At 41.7% G+C, this 17,627-nt stretch overlaps 1 protein-coding gene across 1 annotated transcript; it reads right to left on the bottom strand.

The window, feature by feature from the left end:
• Positions 1 to 5,151: 5,151 nt before the first annotated feature.
• LYSMD3 (LysM domain containing 3) lies at positions 5,152 to 15,892 on the bottom strand. Its single transcript, XM_063456752.1, has 3 exons — positions 15,815 to 15,892; positions 9,334 to 9,615; positions 5,152 to 7,484 (listed from the first exon to the last, which is right to left on the bottom strand). The coding sequence occupies exons 2-3, from the start codon at positions 9,601 to 9,603 to the stop codon at positions 6,957 to 6,959; spliced, it is 798 nt and encodes a 265-aa protein (XP_063312822.1). The 5' UTR covers positions 9,604 to 9,615; positions 15,815 to 15,892; the 3' UTR covers positions 5,152 to 6,956.
• Between the last annotated feature and the right edge of the window lie 1,735 nt (positions 15,893 to 17,627).

Genomic DNA, 17,627 nt, shown 5'->3' with positions numbered 1-17,627 from the left:
GCACTATTATTTCTGTTTTGTTCTCATATGTCCGTCCATTGTGCTGAAGATTGTCATACATATATGTCATATATGATGTGCCTACAATCAAATTGTGTTTGTGAGTGCAATATATAGAATTCTTATCTTATGGTGTTTGCACAATATTGCACAATATTAGTTTTGTGCTTTTTTTCTACTGTAGAGATTTTGTTTAAGTGTTAGGAATATGTTGCAATAGTGTTCCTTTAAAACATGCATTTTAACAATTTTTTTTATTTTTAAACAGTTTGCCTGAAAATGCATGTACACAAACTATATTTTCCAAAGAGCTGATAAAAAAAAAAGAAAACACACAACGACAACAAAAAGGGGCCTTGTGCTGATTATACTGCACTATATTCTCCCTACCCCCCCAGATATACAGTCAGGTCCATAAATATTGGGACATCTACACAATTCTAATCCTTTTGGCTCTATACACCAACACAATGGGTTTTAAATGAAACACACACGATGTGCTTTAACTGCAGATTTGCAGCTTTAATTTGAGGGAATTTACATCCAAATAAGGTGAACGGTGTAAGAATTACAACAGTTTGTATATGTGCCTCCCACTTTTCAAGGGACCAAAAGTAATGGGACAGAGTAACAGTCATAAATCAAACTTTCACTCTTTAATACATGGTTGCAAATCCTTTGCAGTCAATTACAGCCTGAAGTCTGGAACGCATGGACATCACCAGACGCTGGGTTTCATCCCTGGTGATGCTCTGCCAGGCCTCTACTGCAACTGTCTTCAGTCCCGGCTTGTTCTTGGGGCATTTTCCCTTCAGTTTTCCCTTCAGTTTTGTCAAGTGAAATGCATGCTCAATCGGATTCAGGTCAGGTGATTGACTTGGCCATTGCATAACATTCAACTTCTTTCCCTTAAAAAACTCCTTGGTTGCTTTTGTAGTATGCTTTGGGTCATTGTCCATCTGTACTGTGCAGCGCCGTCCAATCAGTTCTGAAGCATTTGGCTGAATATGAGCAGATAATATTGCCCAAAGCGCTTCAGAATTCATCCTGCTGCTTTTGTCAGCAGTCACATCATCAATAAATACAAGAGAACCAGTTCCATTGGCAGCCATACATGCCCAGGCCATGACAGTACCACCACCACGCTTCACTGATGAGGTGGTATGCTTTGGATCATGAGCAGTTCCTTTCCTTCTCCATACTCTTCTCTTCCCATCACTATTGTACAAGTTGATCTTGGTCTCATCTGTCCATAGGATGTTGTTCCAGAACTGTGAAGGCTTTTTTAGATGTTGTTTGGCAAACTCTAATCTGGCCTTCCTGTTTTTGAGGCTCACGAATGGTTTACATCCTGTGGTGAACCCTCTGTATTCACTCTGGTGAAGTCTTCTCTTGATTGTTTACTTTGACACACATACACCTACCTCCTGGAGAGTGTTCTTGATCTGGCCAACTATTATGAAGGGTGTTTTCTTCACCAGGGAAAGAATTCTTCGGTCATCCACCACAGTTTTCCGTGGTCTTCCGGGGCTTTTGGTGTTGCTGAGCTCACCGGTGCGTTCTTTCTTTTTAAGGATGTTCCAAACAGTCGATTTGGCCACACCTAATGTTTTTGCTCTCTCTCTGATGGGTTTGTTTTGTTTTTTCAGCCTAATGACGGCTTGCTTCACTGATAGTGACAGCTCTTTGGATCTCATATTGAGAGTTGACAGCAACAGATTCCAAATGCAAATAGCACACTTGAAATGAACTCTGGACCTTTTATCTGCTCCTTGTAAATGGGATGAGGGAATAACACACACCTGGCCATGGAACAGCTGAGCAGCCAACTGTCCAATTACTTTTGGTCCCTTGAAAAGTGGGAGGCACATATACAAACTGTTGTAATTCTTACACCGTTCACCTGATTTGGATGTAAATACCCTCAAATTAAAGCTGAAAGTCTGCAGTTAAAGCACATCGTGTTCATTTCATTTCAAATCCGTTGTGTTGGTGTTTAGAGCCAAAAAGATTAGAATTGTGCTGATGTCCCAATATTTATGGACCTGACTGTATATCTATACATTATATTCCATCATTCATATTCAGGCGGTACTATTTTATTATTCACTTTTTGGTGATATATACACGTTTTTTCCTTTTTTTTACTGTTACTTTTAATATAAATTGAGTGTCTCAAGGGAACATTTTTCCTTAAAAGGATATATTTGTGTTTTCAGAGCATATAGTGATTTACGTTTTGTTAGTAATCACTGCAAGACTGCAACCAGTTAGACCCGTATGACGCTCTCACTCAGACAGGCACTGTAGGTAGCCTTATAATGCAATGTACACACTGCATTTGATCAAAAAAGGAAGTGTTTATGCTGGTCAGCCTCCCGAGGCAATCTCTTTGCCCAAGAACCACTTCATTAAGCTGCAGTGGTTCTGGTGCCTAAGGTGTCCCTTTAAATTGAAACATTGGTATCTCAAATCATTTTTTGTGATCATGGACTATTGTAGAATAATGTAATTAAAACAAGCACCACTTGATGGCACAATACAAAACACAAAGTGGCTAAAAGTAAAGAATTTAAAAACAAGGAATGACAAGAAGTTCTATTGCAGCTTGGCATGGACACATAATCACTAAACAGTATAAAAAAAAATAATGCTACAATTGTAACCACATAGAGGTCAAATCACAAATGCATGGTTGAAGGTGAAAAGTATAACAAATGGACATTAAAAGGCAATATATTCGTTCACATAAAAAGCTAAAGCCTGCAACTGGCTGACCATTCTTTGAAACTTCCATCATAGCTATCTTGCACTGTTACACTGTAACGTATAAAATATTTATAATGGCAACACACACTGTAATGCTATTTAAATACAGTATATGTCACTATGGGGACAACACACACATTTTATACATATAAAGATCAAACTAAGACTTAAAGTGAGAAGCTCATACTAAGAGTGCATTGCTCCACCACGAAAAATAAAATAATGGTAGAACACCAATAAAACTAAAAATAAAAATCCCGCACAAACCTATATTATCAAGTGATTTATTATTGGTACCCACAAAAAGGTACAGGATCAAAAAAAAAAAAAAAAAAAAACAACTCTGCCTTTGTTGAAAGGTGCAGCCTAAGGTCACCCAAAAAGGTTCACTTTTAATATAAGATGGGCTGGAGTTTTGTTGTTTTTTTTTGGTAAATCAGTTATGTAAGAGGGACTGGTGCAATAGAGATATAAAGTCAGTAACACTTGAATATAAATGGCCTTTACATGAAACAACACACTAAAAAAATGTAAATATATATGTAAATGATACAGAATTTGTAGGGGAATTCATGGAAGGGAGCTGACCCTAGTGATAGCCCTGAGCGGGGTATAGACTCTGATTTTGGCTCGCTTCCATTGTTAGCAGAGTCCTCTGTAATACTCAAAAATAACATCTCCAACATAATTTAAGACAGTGTCAATTTAATACACCACATTTGGAATTAATTATACAGTACAGTGCAGGGTTGTAATGCAGTGGGTGCAGATTTAATACTGCAAGTTTGAGTATAAAGGAGCACTATAGGGTCAGGAACACAAACATGTATTCCTGAACCTATAGTGTTAAAACCACCATCTAGCCTTACTTTTATTGCAGTTTGCTGCCCCTGATCTGCCTGCTTGGCTGACATCATCAGAAGTGTTGAACAAAAGCATATCACAATGCGAATGTTGTGCCTATTCACATGAAAGGTAATAGGGAGGAGTCGGGCAAATATAGGCCAGTAAGCCTTACTTCAGTAGTGGGGAAAGTGATGGAAACCATGTTAAAGGATAGGATTGTTGAACATCTAAAAACACATGGATTTCAAGATCAGAGACAACATGGGTTTACTTCAGGGAGATCATGCCAAACTAATCTTATTGATTTTTTTGATTGGGTAACTAAAATAATACATATGGGTGGTGCAGTAGACATTGCTTACCTAGATTTCAGTAAGGCTTTTGACACATAGAAGGCTTATCAATAAACTGCAATCTTTAAGTTTGGATTCCAATATTGTTGAATGGGTAAGGCAATGGCTTAGTGACAGGCAACAGAGTGTTGTAGTCAATGGAGTATATTCGAAGCATGGTCTTGTTACCAGTGGGGTACCTCAGGGATCCGTACTTGGACCCATTCTCTTTAATATTTTTATTAGTGATATTGCAGAAGGTCTTGCTGGTAAGGTATGTCTTTTTGCTGATGATACTAAGATATGTAACAGGGTTTATGTTCCAGGAGGGATAAGCCAAATGGCAAATGATTTAGGTAAACTAGAAAAATGGTCAGAGTTGTGGCAACTGACATTTAATGTGGATAAGTGCAAGATAATGCATCTTGGATGTAAAAACCCAAGGGCAGAGTACATAATATTTGATAGAGTCCTAACCTCAACATGTGAGGAAAGGGATTTAGGGGTGATTATTTCTGATGACTTAAAGATAGGCAGACAATGTAATAGAGCAGCAGGAAATTATAGCAGAATGCTTGATTGTATAGGGAGAGGTATTAGCAGTAGAAAGAGGGAAGTGCTCATGCAATTGTACAGAACACTGGTCAGATTTCTCTTGGAGTACTGTACACAGTACTGGAGACTGTCCTTCAGAAGGATATTGATACTTTAGAGAGAATTAAGAGAAACTGGTTCATGGATTACAGGATAACATTTACAAGTAAAGGTTAAAGGATCTTAACATTTATAGCTTGAAGGAAAGATAAGGCAGGGGGGATATGATGGAACCATTTAAATACATAAAGGGAATCAACACAGTAAAGGAGGAGACTATATTTAAAAGAAGAAAAACTATCACAACTAGAGGACATAGTCTTAAATTAGAGGGGCAAATGTTTAAAAATAATATCAGGAAGTATTACTTTACTGAGAGGGCAGTGGATGCATGGAATAGCCTTCAAGCTGAAGTGGTAGAGGTTAACATAGAAAAGGAGTTTAAGCATGCGTGGGATATGCACAAGGTTATCCTAACTATAAGATAAGGCCAGGGACTAATGACAGTATTTAGAAAATAAGAATGGTTCTTATCTGCCGTCACAATCTATGTTAAATGATTCTACTCACCAGAACAAATGCAATAAGCTGTAGTTGTCTGTATAGTCTGGTGACTATAGTGTTCCTTTAATACTGCAGATGCAGGGATAATACAGCAGGTGTGAGGTTTATAAATATAAGTTTATATAATTCACATTCTCAGATTTGGTGTCATAACATGATTCATAAAACATTTAGCCTTACACGTAAGGCGTGGTACAGAGAAGAGTTTTAGGAGGGGTTATATCTATAGATTTCTGTTATTTTTGCTACTTAGCAAAAGCCCTGGGTTGCCTGTTAGGAATTTCACTGCTGCCATAATATTGACGGGTTCACTGTAAAGCTGCACTTTTGGAGTGGTTTAATAAAAAAATTGGGAGCTCCCTGGAAACCATAGTCCATCCCACCTTGGAGGACAATGTTAGGATGAGGGTGCTAAGCCAACCACGCAACTCTTACTGTGGAAAGTTTGGTGTAAACCAACATTAGTATGAACCCCACTTAGAAACTCTCATGGGTGAAACTCTGCTCAGAGTTATTTACTAAACTGTGAATTGTTGGGAATTTAAAGTGAATTCAATAAGTATTTTAAATTTCGAGGTCCAAATCAGCTATTTTACCCTAAAATTTGAAATTCACTTTAAATTCCCCTCAATTCATACGTTAGTAAATAACCCTGTGCTGTACTAATAATTCACAGCATTCATAGGGTTATTTACTACCTACAGTGTTATGCACTATAGAGAGAATGGACAACTGTTTACCAATTAGCCAATTTTGGGCTAAATGTGAAACCCCTGGTTGATTCCATATTTAGTAAATAATCCTGACAGGTCAGTAACTAATGGGCCCAGACTAGGATAGGGTCAGACTGTCTACCACAACTAAGCTGAATTCGTTTGGAAACATCATTAAAAAAAATTAATGAAGTGGTGTCAATAATAAAATAACGGTGAAACTTTCCCTTTGAAGAATGCGGTTTCTCAGCTTTATCCATACCTACACTAAACATACATACATACATACATAAACAATTAGCATAGTACTATGAATAACAGTTTGCGATGTAAACAACCTAAAAAACAGCAGAAAACAGCTAGAGATTGGGAAGGTTGCATGCTTAATATGCTCTTATGCTTAAAGGAGCACTTCCAGCACCATAAGCACAACAGTGCATCTGCTGCTGCTTGGCTAATATTGATGTAAACCAGTTTGTCAGGCAACTTTGGAGGGCAATGAAATTGTAAACAAGTTGAGCTTATCAGCCTCCATTTCATCTTATGCTGGCAGTCAAAAGTTAGACGATTAATGCGTACGTTTACTTTCCCAACGGCTGAGCTACAACTGATGGGTTGAACTTAAGGTGGCAGTGAAGACCTACTCTTTTTTTTAACAAAGAAATACAAACCAGAGAAATGGCAACCAGACTTTTTGCACCATGCTTCTTTGAATTGTATACTTCAAAAAAATACATTCAAATTACAGGCTTGCTTAAGCAAAATGTTTATCTCCAAATGTTGTGCAAATACTAAAAAATATAATTTTCAAATAGAATCAACATTCATGCCAAAGTTGTGCATTGTGCAGGATGCCTTTTATGGTGCTGGTTTCCTGGATGACCACCCATCGAGTCCAAACGCTTGGCACCAATGTTGTAAGCCAACACTACCCTACACAAATCTAGCATTTTTTGCACTCTGTAAGTAAAAGATGTGTGCCAATCCTCTGTTGGTTCCTTGCAGGCATACATAGGCAGGCTGTCGCTTTTGTATAGTATATAATACCACAGTGTAAAAAAAAATTGCACTAATGCTGTGAGACATTTTAGAGTCTTGTGAATGCTAAAGTTTTGTGGGCTTGTTTCCTTTTTTTGCTTTACGTAGACCCCACACTTTGTGAAGAATTCTTTGCAGTCACATGTTCATTATTTCCCTTTTCCAACACCTCGTAATAAAGGAAATAGAATACTGGAGTGACAATTCCTACAATAACCATAATCACAACTGCTGTCCACCAGCCCAAACCCCAGTCTGCCCCAAAATAAGGATCTTTTCGTTTAGCAGGTTTAAGTTCCGGTACAAAACTCACATCTTGAGTTAAAGCAGAGACCACTTCATGGAGGTTTTCCTTTTTAGTGTCTGTAGATTTCACAATATTTTCTATATCTCGATCGACTTCTTGGAAGAAACTGTCCGCATTGTCAGAGGGAAGTGTAGCAATGTTTTGGTCACCTTCCTGGGGATCTAGTGAAGCCTGGAATGATAGTGTTCTGGATGGCTTGACTTTTGGGGAGAAATGAGATTCTGTCAGTACACTAAATCTCTTCACAGGAATCTTTATTGACCGCAATGCAAAGAAATCCTGCTCGTTAATGAAGTTGTTGACCCTCTTTAGATCTGCAACCTATAGGAAATATATGCATTAGTATAAAAGAAATAAATAATAAAATCTACAAAAAAAGTGCAAAAAGAGTTGTACAATGGTTATGTATGATATGCAAAACAGGTTTCATGATATTTAAACTCCTATGTACTTAAAAAAAGAAACACAATACTTTGCATTATAAAACTTAGACTTTAGACTCACCCCGTACAGGTTAAGTTTAATAATAGTTAGGAATGTTGTAGATTGAGGACATAAAAACTTGTACGTGACTTTGACAATTCATTGCACTGTGGCTCATCCTGTTTTAGACAGGCGATGACTTGCTACTCCTGTCTCTCAATACTTGACATTAGACCTTGGGTATTGGTGACAAAATCTAATGCCCAGGGATTTGATTGATAAGTAGACAAGGGCCATCATTTTAAAGAGTTTTAAATTAAAACGTATATATGGAATTTAATGTTCTTTAAAGGGACACTTTAGTCACCAGAACAACTATAGTTTATTGTATTTGTTCTGGTGAGTATAATCATTCCCTTCAGGCTTTTTGCAGTAAATACAGTTTTTTTTTCAGAGAAAATGCAGTGTTTACATGACACCCTAGGGATATCTACACTTACCACTACTCATATGGCTACTAGAGGTGCTTCCGGGAGCAGTGCTGCATCCTACATGGAGATATTGAACTTTTCTTATAGAAATACATTGATTCAATGCATCTCTATGAGAAGATGCCGATTGGCCAGGACTGTGTTTGGCTTGTGCTGTCTCTGCCCCTGATCTGCCTCCTTGACAGTCTCAGCCAACCCTATGGGAACGCATTGTGCGTGGCTCAGAGAATACCTTCTGATATTGTCAGCCAAGCAGACAGATCAGGATACAGCGAGTAGCAGCAGGCTTAAATAAAAGTAAGATTTTACTATATTTACTGGGCAAGGGGAGGGACCAGGGGGGCTAGATGGTGGCTTTAACACTATAGAGTCAGGAATACATGTTTGTGTTCCTGACCTATAGTGTTCCTTTAACTCCTAAATGACAGAGAATTTAGAAGTAAGATCATGGGCATGATCTATACACCCAAGTGGATTTATTAAGATAAAGTTGTTTTGATGCCTCTGGTGTCCCTGTAAAGAACTCAGAAGAGAGAGTGTGTGTGTGTCGACTTATTATTCCTGTACTGACAAACAACCTTGCTGTCAGACAGCTTTAATAGACTCTTTCATAAATTCAAATTTGGCGACAGAAACGAAATTCCAATCGTGCATGCACAGTAGAGTGAACATTAAAGGACCACTATAGTGCCAGGAAAACATACTTGTTTTCCTGGCAATATAGGGTCTTTAGGTCCCCCCCACCCTCAGGGCCCCCTCCCGCCGGGCTCTAGGGGGTGGAAGGGGTTAAATTTACTCTCATCCTCCTCCTTCTCATCGTCACCGGCTGAATGCGCATGCGCGTCACGAGCCGCGTGCGCATTCAGCCAGTCCATAGGAAAGTATTCTCAATGCTTTCCTATGAATGCTAACATCTTCTCACTATGAAAATCACAGTGAGAAGTGCGGAAGCGCCTCTAGCGGCTGTCAATGAGACAGCCACTAGAGGCTGGATTAATCCTAAAGTAAACATAGCAGTTTCTCTGAAACTGCTATGTTTATAGAAGAAAGGGTTAATCCTAGCTGGACCTGGGACCGAGACCACTTCAGCAAGCTGAAGTGGTCTGGGTGCCTATAGTGGTCCTTTAACTCCTTAAAGACCAAACTTCTGGAATAAAAGGGAATCATGACATGTCACAAATGTCATGTGTCCTTAAGGGGTTAATGTGTGTCTGCTTTACTCTATGGAAGTAACATTCAAAGAAATCAGAACTTACAGTACAGGAGTATTGAAGTGCTATGGAGTTTAAAGTATCTCCTTCGCATATGTCTTTGCCAATTAATATAATATCATCAAGGCGCTCTTTTGAAGTACTTCGATACGCTTTCTCTCTCCCCCGAGGACGTAGTTCATATTTATCTGCATCTTCTTCTAACGTGTCATTTTCAGAGGTAGCTGTGTCTGCAAAGTGATAATTATGGCCGCCTGTTGTAGCTGACACGGATGTTGGTTTCAGGTAACTTCGGGTTGGAATTCTTCCCGTCATTTTAAGAAAGACCTAAAGAAATTAAACATGGATCAATGTAATAATTAAACTGAATCAGGGGAGTTTGAATACTTGTGTAGCTATTAATTAATGTATAGCAGAGCATGAATAAGAAAAATCACTCTAAACACCCAAACAAGCTCAATGCATGGGTTATGGCATATCCAAAGTTTAACCTTGTCCCAGATTACCTAAATGCATCATGTATGTCTTCTAACTGAAGCTGTATAACCAGGAGTCCTCAGCTGCTGCCAGTTTTAGCCAATAAATGATTTCTTATCATATAAAAACTAAAATTTGGGCCCAGAGAAGACAGAAAGCCTAGTGGGAGCCAGTTCCCCATACATTCATTAAATCTGATGCCACCACTGCACAATTTACCCATTTTTAATAAACAAAAACTAAATGCATTACAATGCAGTAGATCGTAAATTACCATTCGGAGAGTTTAAAAATAGACGCACTGCATCTCCATAATGCTGGTCTGACCACCATGTAGAATAACACTATTATTCTATAATTTTTCTTAAGTACTTTCTTGAACAACATAAGAATACAGCATGCTATATAACCAAAAGTTAACACAGAAGATGGTTAATTTTTTTTAATAAATAAAAGTGCTAAAAAGAAATTACTAATATTTCAGTAAGTGGATCAGGCAAAATGATCAACACTAACCAGAGAAAAGTATTGGTACACAATGCAAATAGTATTGATTATTCCACACACAAAATCTATGCTAACCTACAGATTACAGAAACATTAACAATTAGGGCCACACAAGCTGACAGAGGTAAGCCATTACTTAAAGTTCATTTTAACCCCTTAAGGACCAAACTTCTGGAATAAAAGGGAATCTTGACATGTCACACGTCATGTGTCCTTAACCACTTAAGAACACATGACATGTGTGACATGTCATGATTCCCTTTTATTCCAGAAGTTTGGTCCTTTTTTAAGCATTATAACCACAAGCTAAAGTGGCTATAGTACAAGGACTATGTCCATGCAGGTTTCCTCCTCATAGATTTCATAACGTTCCAGACAGTACAGGTATCAGGATATTCATGCAACCAAAGATTGCTAAATTTAAAGCCCAAATAGCTCCGCTGGAAAAAAGGTTGACTTAAAGGGACACTACAGTCACCAAAACAACTTTAGCTTAATGAAACAGTAATAGTATATAGATAATGCCTCTAAAGTTTTACTGCTCAATTCTCTACCAGTTATGAGTTAAATAACTTTTGTTTCTGTTATGCAGCCCAAGTCACACCTCCTCTGGTTGTGACTGACACAGCTTGCATTAAAACAAAATGGTTTAATTTTAATCAGATGTTAACTTGCTTTAAAGGATTTTATCTCCTGCTCTGTAAATTGAACTTTAATTACATACAGGATGCTCCTGCAAGGTCTATCAAGCTATTCACGGAGATAATACATTCTAAATTAAACAGAATTTGCAATAAAAGGAAGTTTAATCATTAGATGACTCTTTACAGGAAGTGTTTAGTAAGGCTGTGTAAATCACATGCAGAGGTGTGACTATGGCTGCATAAACAATATGATTTAAAGGACTACTATAGGCACCCAGACCACTTCAGCTTAATGAAGTGGTCTGGGTGCCAGGTCCACCTAGGATTAACCCTGCCTGCTGTAAACATAGCAGGCTCAGAGAAACTGCTATGTTTACTTTAGGGTTAATCCAGCCTCTAGTGGCTGTCTCATTGAGAATGCTTTCCTATGAAACTGGCTGAATGAGCGCACGGCTCTTGCCGCACATGGGCATTCAGCCGATGACGGGAAAAGAAGGAGGAGAGTCTCCAGCACCGAGGGAGCCCGGCGCTGGAGAAAGGTAAGTGTTTAACCCCTTCCTCTCCATCCAGCCCAGCGGGAGTGGGACCTTGAGGGTGGGGGCCTATAGTGATCCATTAACTTCTAAAAGGGCAGTGAATTGAGCAGTGAGAATGCAGGGACATGATCTCTACACCAAAACTGCTTCATTAAACTATAGTGTCCCACAAAAGGGTTGCTCTAAGCACCATTTGGATATGAAACACAAAAGCAGAGAAGGGGGGGGGACCAATAGTGCAAAACCGTATTGTAGAGAGGATCATGAACAACACAGACGTAGAGAAATGCCAACTTACAATTTATAGAGCTAAGCCCAGCTCTAGGTAAGACAGCTTACAGTGGTATTTGATACTCCCCACATGTAGGATAGAACTGGGCAATTGGAGTCTCCACACGATTCTTTAAAACTTCTGAGACAGACGTCAGCATATAAAATATATAAAAGGAAAAACCCAATGGTGCAATAACTTTGGTAGCACTGCAACAACAGAAAACACAGCATACAGCGGTATTTGAACTCCCCACGTGTAGGATATTCCTCTAGTGATGCTTGTAGTGCCGGTCTTATGAAAAATAAAATCACAGGACAAGCAGTGTGTGAGACTGCATTTCTCACTACATGAGACTTTGTGTTCTGAAGGAGAAAGGAAACATTTATTTGAAAAAAGTACTGCAAAAGGAATCCCTGGTGGGGATTATTCCACCTACGCCTGGTTCATAGAGCAGTGTGGCTGCTCTGAACACTGTAAGTACGTTTCTTTTTATTTCTGTCATTTTTACTGACCAAGAGGTGGCTGCTCTTCTTTGCTCCTCTCGCCCCACCACTTGCCCGCTCGATCCTGTCCCATCTCACCTTATCAGATCTCTCTCCACTTGTCTCGTGCCTTCTCTAACACACATCTTCAACTGCTCGCTCTCTTCTGGCATCGTCCCTGCTGACCTTAAACATGCCACTGTAGTACCTATACTAAAAAAAACATCCCTCGACCCATCCACCCCCTCTAACTACCGTCCCATATCCCTGCTCCCTTTTTCCTCAAAGCTTCTGGAAAGGCTTGTCTTTACCCGTGTGTCTCATTTCCTCAATTCCAACTCTCTCCTTGACCCCCTTCAATCTGGCTTCCGCCCTCTCCACTCTACAGAGACTGCCCTTATCAAAGTCACTAACGACCTAATCGCAGCTAAATCCAAAGGCCACTACTCCATACTAATTCTTCTTGACCTCTCAGCGGCCTTTGACACCGTTGATCATGCTCTCCTTCTTCAAACTCTTCAATCGCTTGGTCTCTGTGACTCTGTCCTCTCGTGGTTTTCCTCTTATCTCTCCCAACGCTCATTCAGTGTCTCCTTTTCTAATGATACCTCCTCCCCTCGCCCTGTCTCGGTTGGAGTCCCCCAAGGCTCCGTCCTTGGTCCCCTTCTATTTTCTCTTTATACTGCCTCTCTTGGCAAACTTATTACCTCTTTTGGATTCCACTACCACCTGTACGCTGATGACACCCAGCTATATCTCTCCTCCCCGGACCTCTCCCCTGCCGTCCTGCAACGTGTCACTGCTTGCCTTTCTTCCATCTCTGACTGGATGTCCTCCCGCTTTCTGAAACTCAATCTCTCAAAAACTGAGCTCCTTGTCTTTCCACCTCCTAATACTGATCCTCCTCTTTCACTCTCCCTTCAAGTTTGTGGTACCAACATCAGTCCATCTTTGCAAGCACGCTGTCTTGGCGTCATACTTGACTCTGGTCTCACCTTTGAGCCTCACATCCAGCATGTTGCCAAATCCTGTAGATTCCATCTTAAAAACATAGCCCGCATCCGCCCCTTTCTTGCACCAGATACTACCAAGGAGCTTGTCCATGCTCTGGTAATTTCCCGCATGGATTACTGTAACCCTCTCCTGATTGGTCTTCCCAAAAGCCGTACTGCACCCCTACAGTCCGTAATGAACGCTGCTGCTAGACTGATTTTCCTCTCTAGTCGTTTCTCTCACACCTCACCCCTCTGCCAGTCCTTACATTGGCTTCCTGTATGCTATAGGAGTCAATTCAAGGTACTAACTCACACCTATAAAGCACTGAACAACTCTAGCCCCTCATATCTCCTCACAGATCCATAGGTATGTCCCTTCTCGGTCTCTCCGCTCTGCCCGTGACCACCTCCTGTCCGTTGTCCGCACTCGTACGGCCAACTCGCGCTTGCAGGACTTCTCACGGGCGGCTCCCTTCCTATGGAATAGCCTGCCTACCGCCATCAGACTCTCCCCTAGTCTTGCATCTTTTAAGAAGTGCCTTAAAACCCATCTCTTTAGGAAAGCATATGGCCTCCAAGACTAACCCTTACCTCACATACCTGTCTCTTGCCCTCTCCTAAAGGGCAGTCCACCTTATTTGATTGCAAATTCCTGTCCTAATGTGTTTTACACCCACCTCCTATAGAATGTAAGCTCGATTGAGCAGGGTCCTCTTCAACCTATTGTTCCTGTAAGTTTATTTGTAATTGTCCTATTTATAGTTAAATCCCTTCTCATAATATTGTAAAGCGCTACGGAATCTGTTGGCGCTATATAAATTGCAATAATAATAATATGGAAAACACTATGGGCCTTGCCTTGTGATTTTATTTTTCATAAGACCGGCACTACAAGCATCACTAGAGGAATATCCTACACGTGGGGAGTTCAAATACCACTGTATGCTGTTTTACTTAGAGCTGGTTATAGCTCTCTAGATTGTAAGTTGGCACTCTTAGGACCTCTGTGTTGTCTGTTGTTGCAGTACTACCAAAGTTATTGCACCATTGGGTTTTTCCTTTTATATATTTTATATGCTGACGTCTGTCTCAGAAGTTTTAAAGAATCGTGTGGAGACTCCAATTGCCCAGTTATATCCTACATGTGGGGAGTATCAAATACCACTGTAAGCTGTCTTACCTAGAGCTGGGCTTAGCTCTATAAATTGTAAGTTGGCATTTCTCTACGTCTGTGTTGTTCGTGATCCTCTCTACAATACGGTTTTGCACTATTGGTCCCCCCCTTCTCTGCTTTTGTGTTTCATATCCAACTACTGCGATTCCAAAGCGAGAACAGAAGAACAGTTACTCAAGGTCTACACTGTACCTATAGAGACTTTCCTTTCCGTGTTTTCATTTTCGTTTATTTTATCCAGCGCACCCTGTATTTGTTGTCTTTTGTTTTCTTCATTTTCTGAAGGGTTTGAGGGTTGCCCTTCCTCTCAGGTGTGCAGCTTTATTCCCCCTTGTGATCAGTACTATAGCGCTGTTCCCTTCCCACCTTTTCACTCTAAGCACCATGGCCGGTTCACGGCTTTGAAGTGGTCATGGTGCTTCGTGTACATAAATGCAGTGCTTCGCTATGAAACGTTACACAATTGCTACCAACTCTATGCTGCGTCATTAGCAAGCCTGGAACAAGAGCTCCGGGTGGCTAAAGCAAATCCTGTGCAAATTCGGCATCTGGCGCCAGCAAACACAGCATACCAGAGGCGGAATGCCCCCTGTTTGTGCCACCTATGTCCACCGCTCAGCCTGCCGTGTGTCTCCATATGATAAGCAGAACTGAAGTGACGTCAGCCATGGATGAAAGGACATTAGAGAGAATTTACCTCGGCATTAAATCAAAACAAATTGTTGCTTTATTTCTTTTCTTTCTTTTTTTTTTTTTTTTTTAGAAAGGGGAATGATGAGTTTCTTTAACTAACAACACAGTTTTATAAAAACACTGATTTTTGGTTGGAGTAACCCTTTAAAAACATTTTTGCAGTTTGCATAGTTAGGCCTATAATTTGTAACTCACTTGCCCATTCTAATCAATATTTAATGTAATCAATATGCCTGATTGTTTTTTATGCTCTGTTGCTCACTGCTGCCTAATCACTAGTTTGGTTCCCATATGAAACATCAAAGGAGGAAATAAATGCCTATGTGTGACACATCACCAATTAAGGAGGAGAGAGAAAAAAATATAATAAGTAAAAAACAAAAGCCTAGTTTTAAAATGAATTCATATTGTAATATTGTATCTATTTTTGTTAAACACTGGATGACATTATCAGTGAAGGGTTTACAAAGCAAAATACACCACACACTAGGGGTGGCCAAAATACCCACCAGCTGTTACAGGACCACAACTCCCGTGATGCTTTGCCAGCGTTTGAACTGTCAGTGCATGCGGGGAGTTGTAGTTGTAGCAGGTGTTGATGGGAGCCCTGACCCATTACATATATCAGTGTGTGTACACACAATACACGCTGTGAGCTGAGCCCAGACAGACACAGTGAGCAGCCCTGGCCCCCACGCTGCCCCCTCTCACAGACCCCTGTGTGCTCCTACTGGTCATACTCACCTCCTCCACTGGGTCTCTGTCAGACCTGACCAGCTCATCATCCCGGCCACCGTACCTCTCCCACAGAACTGGCGCGCGACCCGACTGCGCGCGCTCGGCTCTCCCAGGCGCGCTCACCTCCAGCCACGTCCACAACGCGCGCACGAAGCCGCGCACCCCTGCCCGTTTCTGTGCGGATGACGTCGACGTCAGCGCGTAATCGGGATTACTAGTGTCATACTGGTAGCGGCCATAGACATGGAACCACGTGACTACTGAGGTCACATGGTACAGTGAGAAGCCGAAAATTCAGAGCGATACAGAACTGCTGTGATGGCAAACATGCACTCTGTGACTCTCTCACTAACCCCCCACCACCACCACACACTCACTCACTGTGACTCTCTCACTAACCCCCCCACACACTCACTGTGACTCTCTCACTAACCCCCCCCCACACACACTCACTGTGACTCTCTCACTAACCCCCCCACACACTCACTGTGACTCTCTCACTAACCCCCCCACACACTCACTGTGACTCTCTCACTAACCCCCCCCCACACACACTCACTGTGACTCTCTCACTAACCCCCCCACACACTCACTGTGACTCTCTCACTAACCCCCCCACACACTCACTGTGACTCTCACTAACCCCCCACACACTGTGACTCTCTCACTAACCCCCCCACACACTCACTGTGACTCTCACTAACCCCCCACACACTCACTGTGACTCTCACTAACCCCCCCACACACTCACTGTGACTCTCACTAACCCCCCCCCACACACTCACTGTGACTCTCACTAACCCCCCACACACTCACTGTGACTCTCTCACTAACCCCCCACACACTCACTGTGACTCTCTCACTAAACCCCCTACACTACTGTGACTCCCTCACTAACCCCTCCTACACTCACTGTGACTCTCACTAACCCCCCACACACTCACTGTGACTCTCACTAACCCCCCACACACTCACTGTGACTCTCACTAACCCCCCACACACTCACTGTGACTCTCACTAACCCCCCCACACACTCACTGTGACTCTCACTAACCCCCCCACACACTCACTGTGACTCTCACTAACCCCCCACACACTCACTGTGACTCTGTCACTAACCCCCCCACACACTCACTGTGACTCTCTCACTAACCCCCACCCTACACTCACTGTGACTCTCTCACTAACCCCCCCTTACACTCACTGTGACTCTCTCACTAACCCCCACACACACTCACTGTGACTCTCTCACTAACCCCCTACACTCACTGTGACTCTCTCACTAACCCCCCTACACTCACTGTGACTCTCTCACTAACCTCCCCCCACACTCACTGTTACTCTCTCACTAACCTCCCCCACCCACTCACTGTGACTCTCTCACTAACTCCTCCTACACTCACTGTGACTCTCACTAACTCCTCCTACACTCACTGTGACTCTCTCACTAACTCCTCCTACACTCACTGTGACTCTCACTAACTCCTCCTACACTCACTGTGACTCTCTCACTAACTCCTCCTACACTCACTGTGACTCTCTCACTAACTCCTCCTACACTCACTGTGACTCTCACTAACTCCTCCTACACTCACTGTGACTCTCACTAACCCCCCACACACACTCACTGTGACTCTCACTAACCCCCCCACACACTCACTGTGACTCTCTCACTAACCCCCCCACACACACTCACTGTGACTCTCTCACTAACCCCCCACACACTCACTGTGACTCTCTCACTAAACCCCCTACACTACTGTGACTCCCTCACTAACCCCTCCTACACTCACTGTGACTCTGTCACTAACCCCTCCTA

The sequence above is a fragment of the Pelobates fuscus genome, chromosome 5, assembly GCF_036172605.1.
Source record: "Pelobates fuscus isolate aPelFus1 chromosome 5, aPelFus1.pri, whole genome shotgun sequence".
Classification (NCBI taxonomy): Eukaryota; Metazoa; Chordata; class Amphibia; order Anura; family Pelobatidae; genus Pelobates; species Pelobates fuscus.
This window is presented reverse-complemented; position numbering and strand designations above follow the sequence as displayed.

Excerpts from the sequence above, each read along its gene's own strand:
- LYSMD3 (XM_063456752.1), bottom strand. The coding sequence starts at position 9,603 with ATGACGGGAAGAATTCCAACCCGAAGTTACCTGAAACCAACATCCGTG. Across the intron at positions 7,485-9,333 it reads CACTTCAATACTCCTGTACT|GTTGCAGATCTAAAGAGGGT; the intron begins GTAAGTTCTGAT and ends TATTTCCTATAG.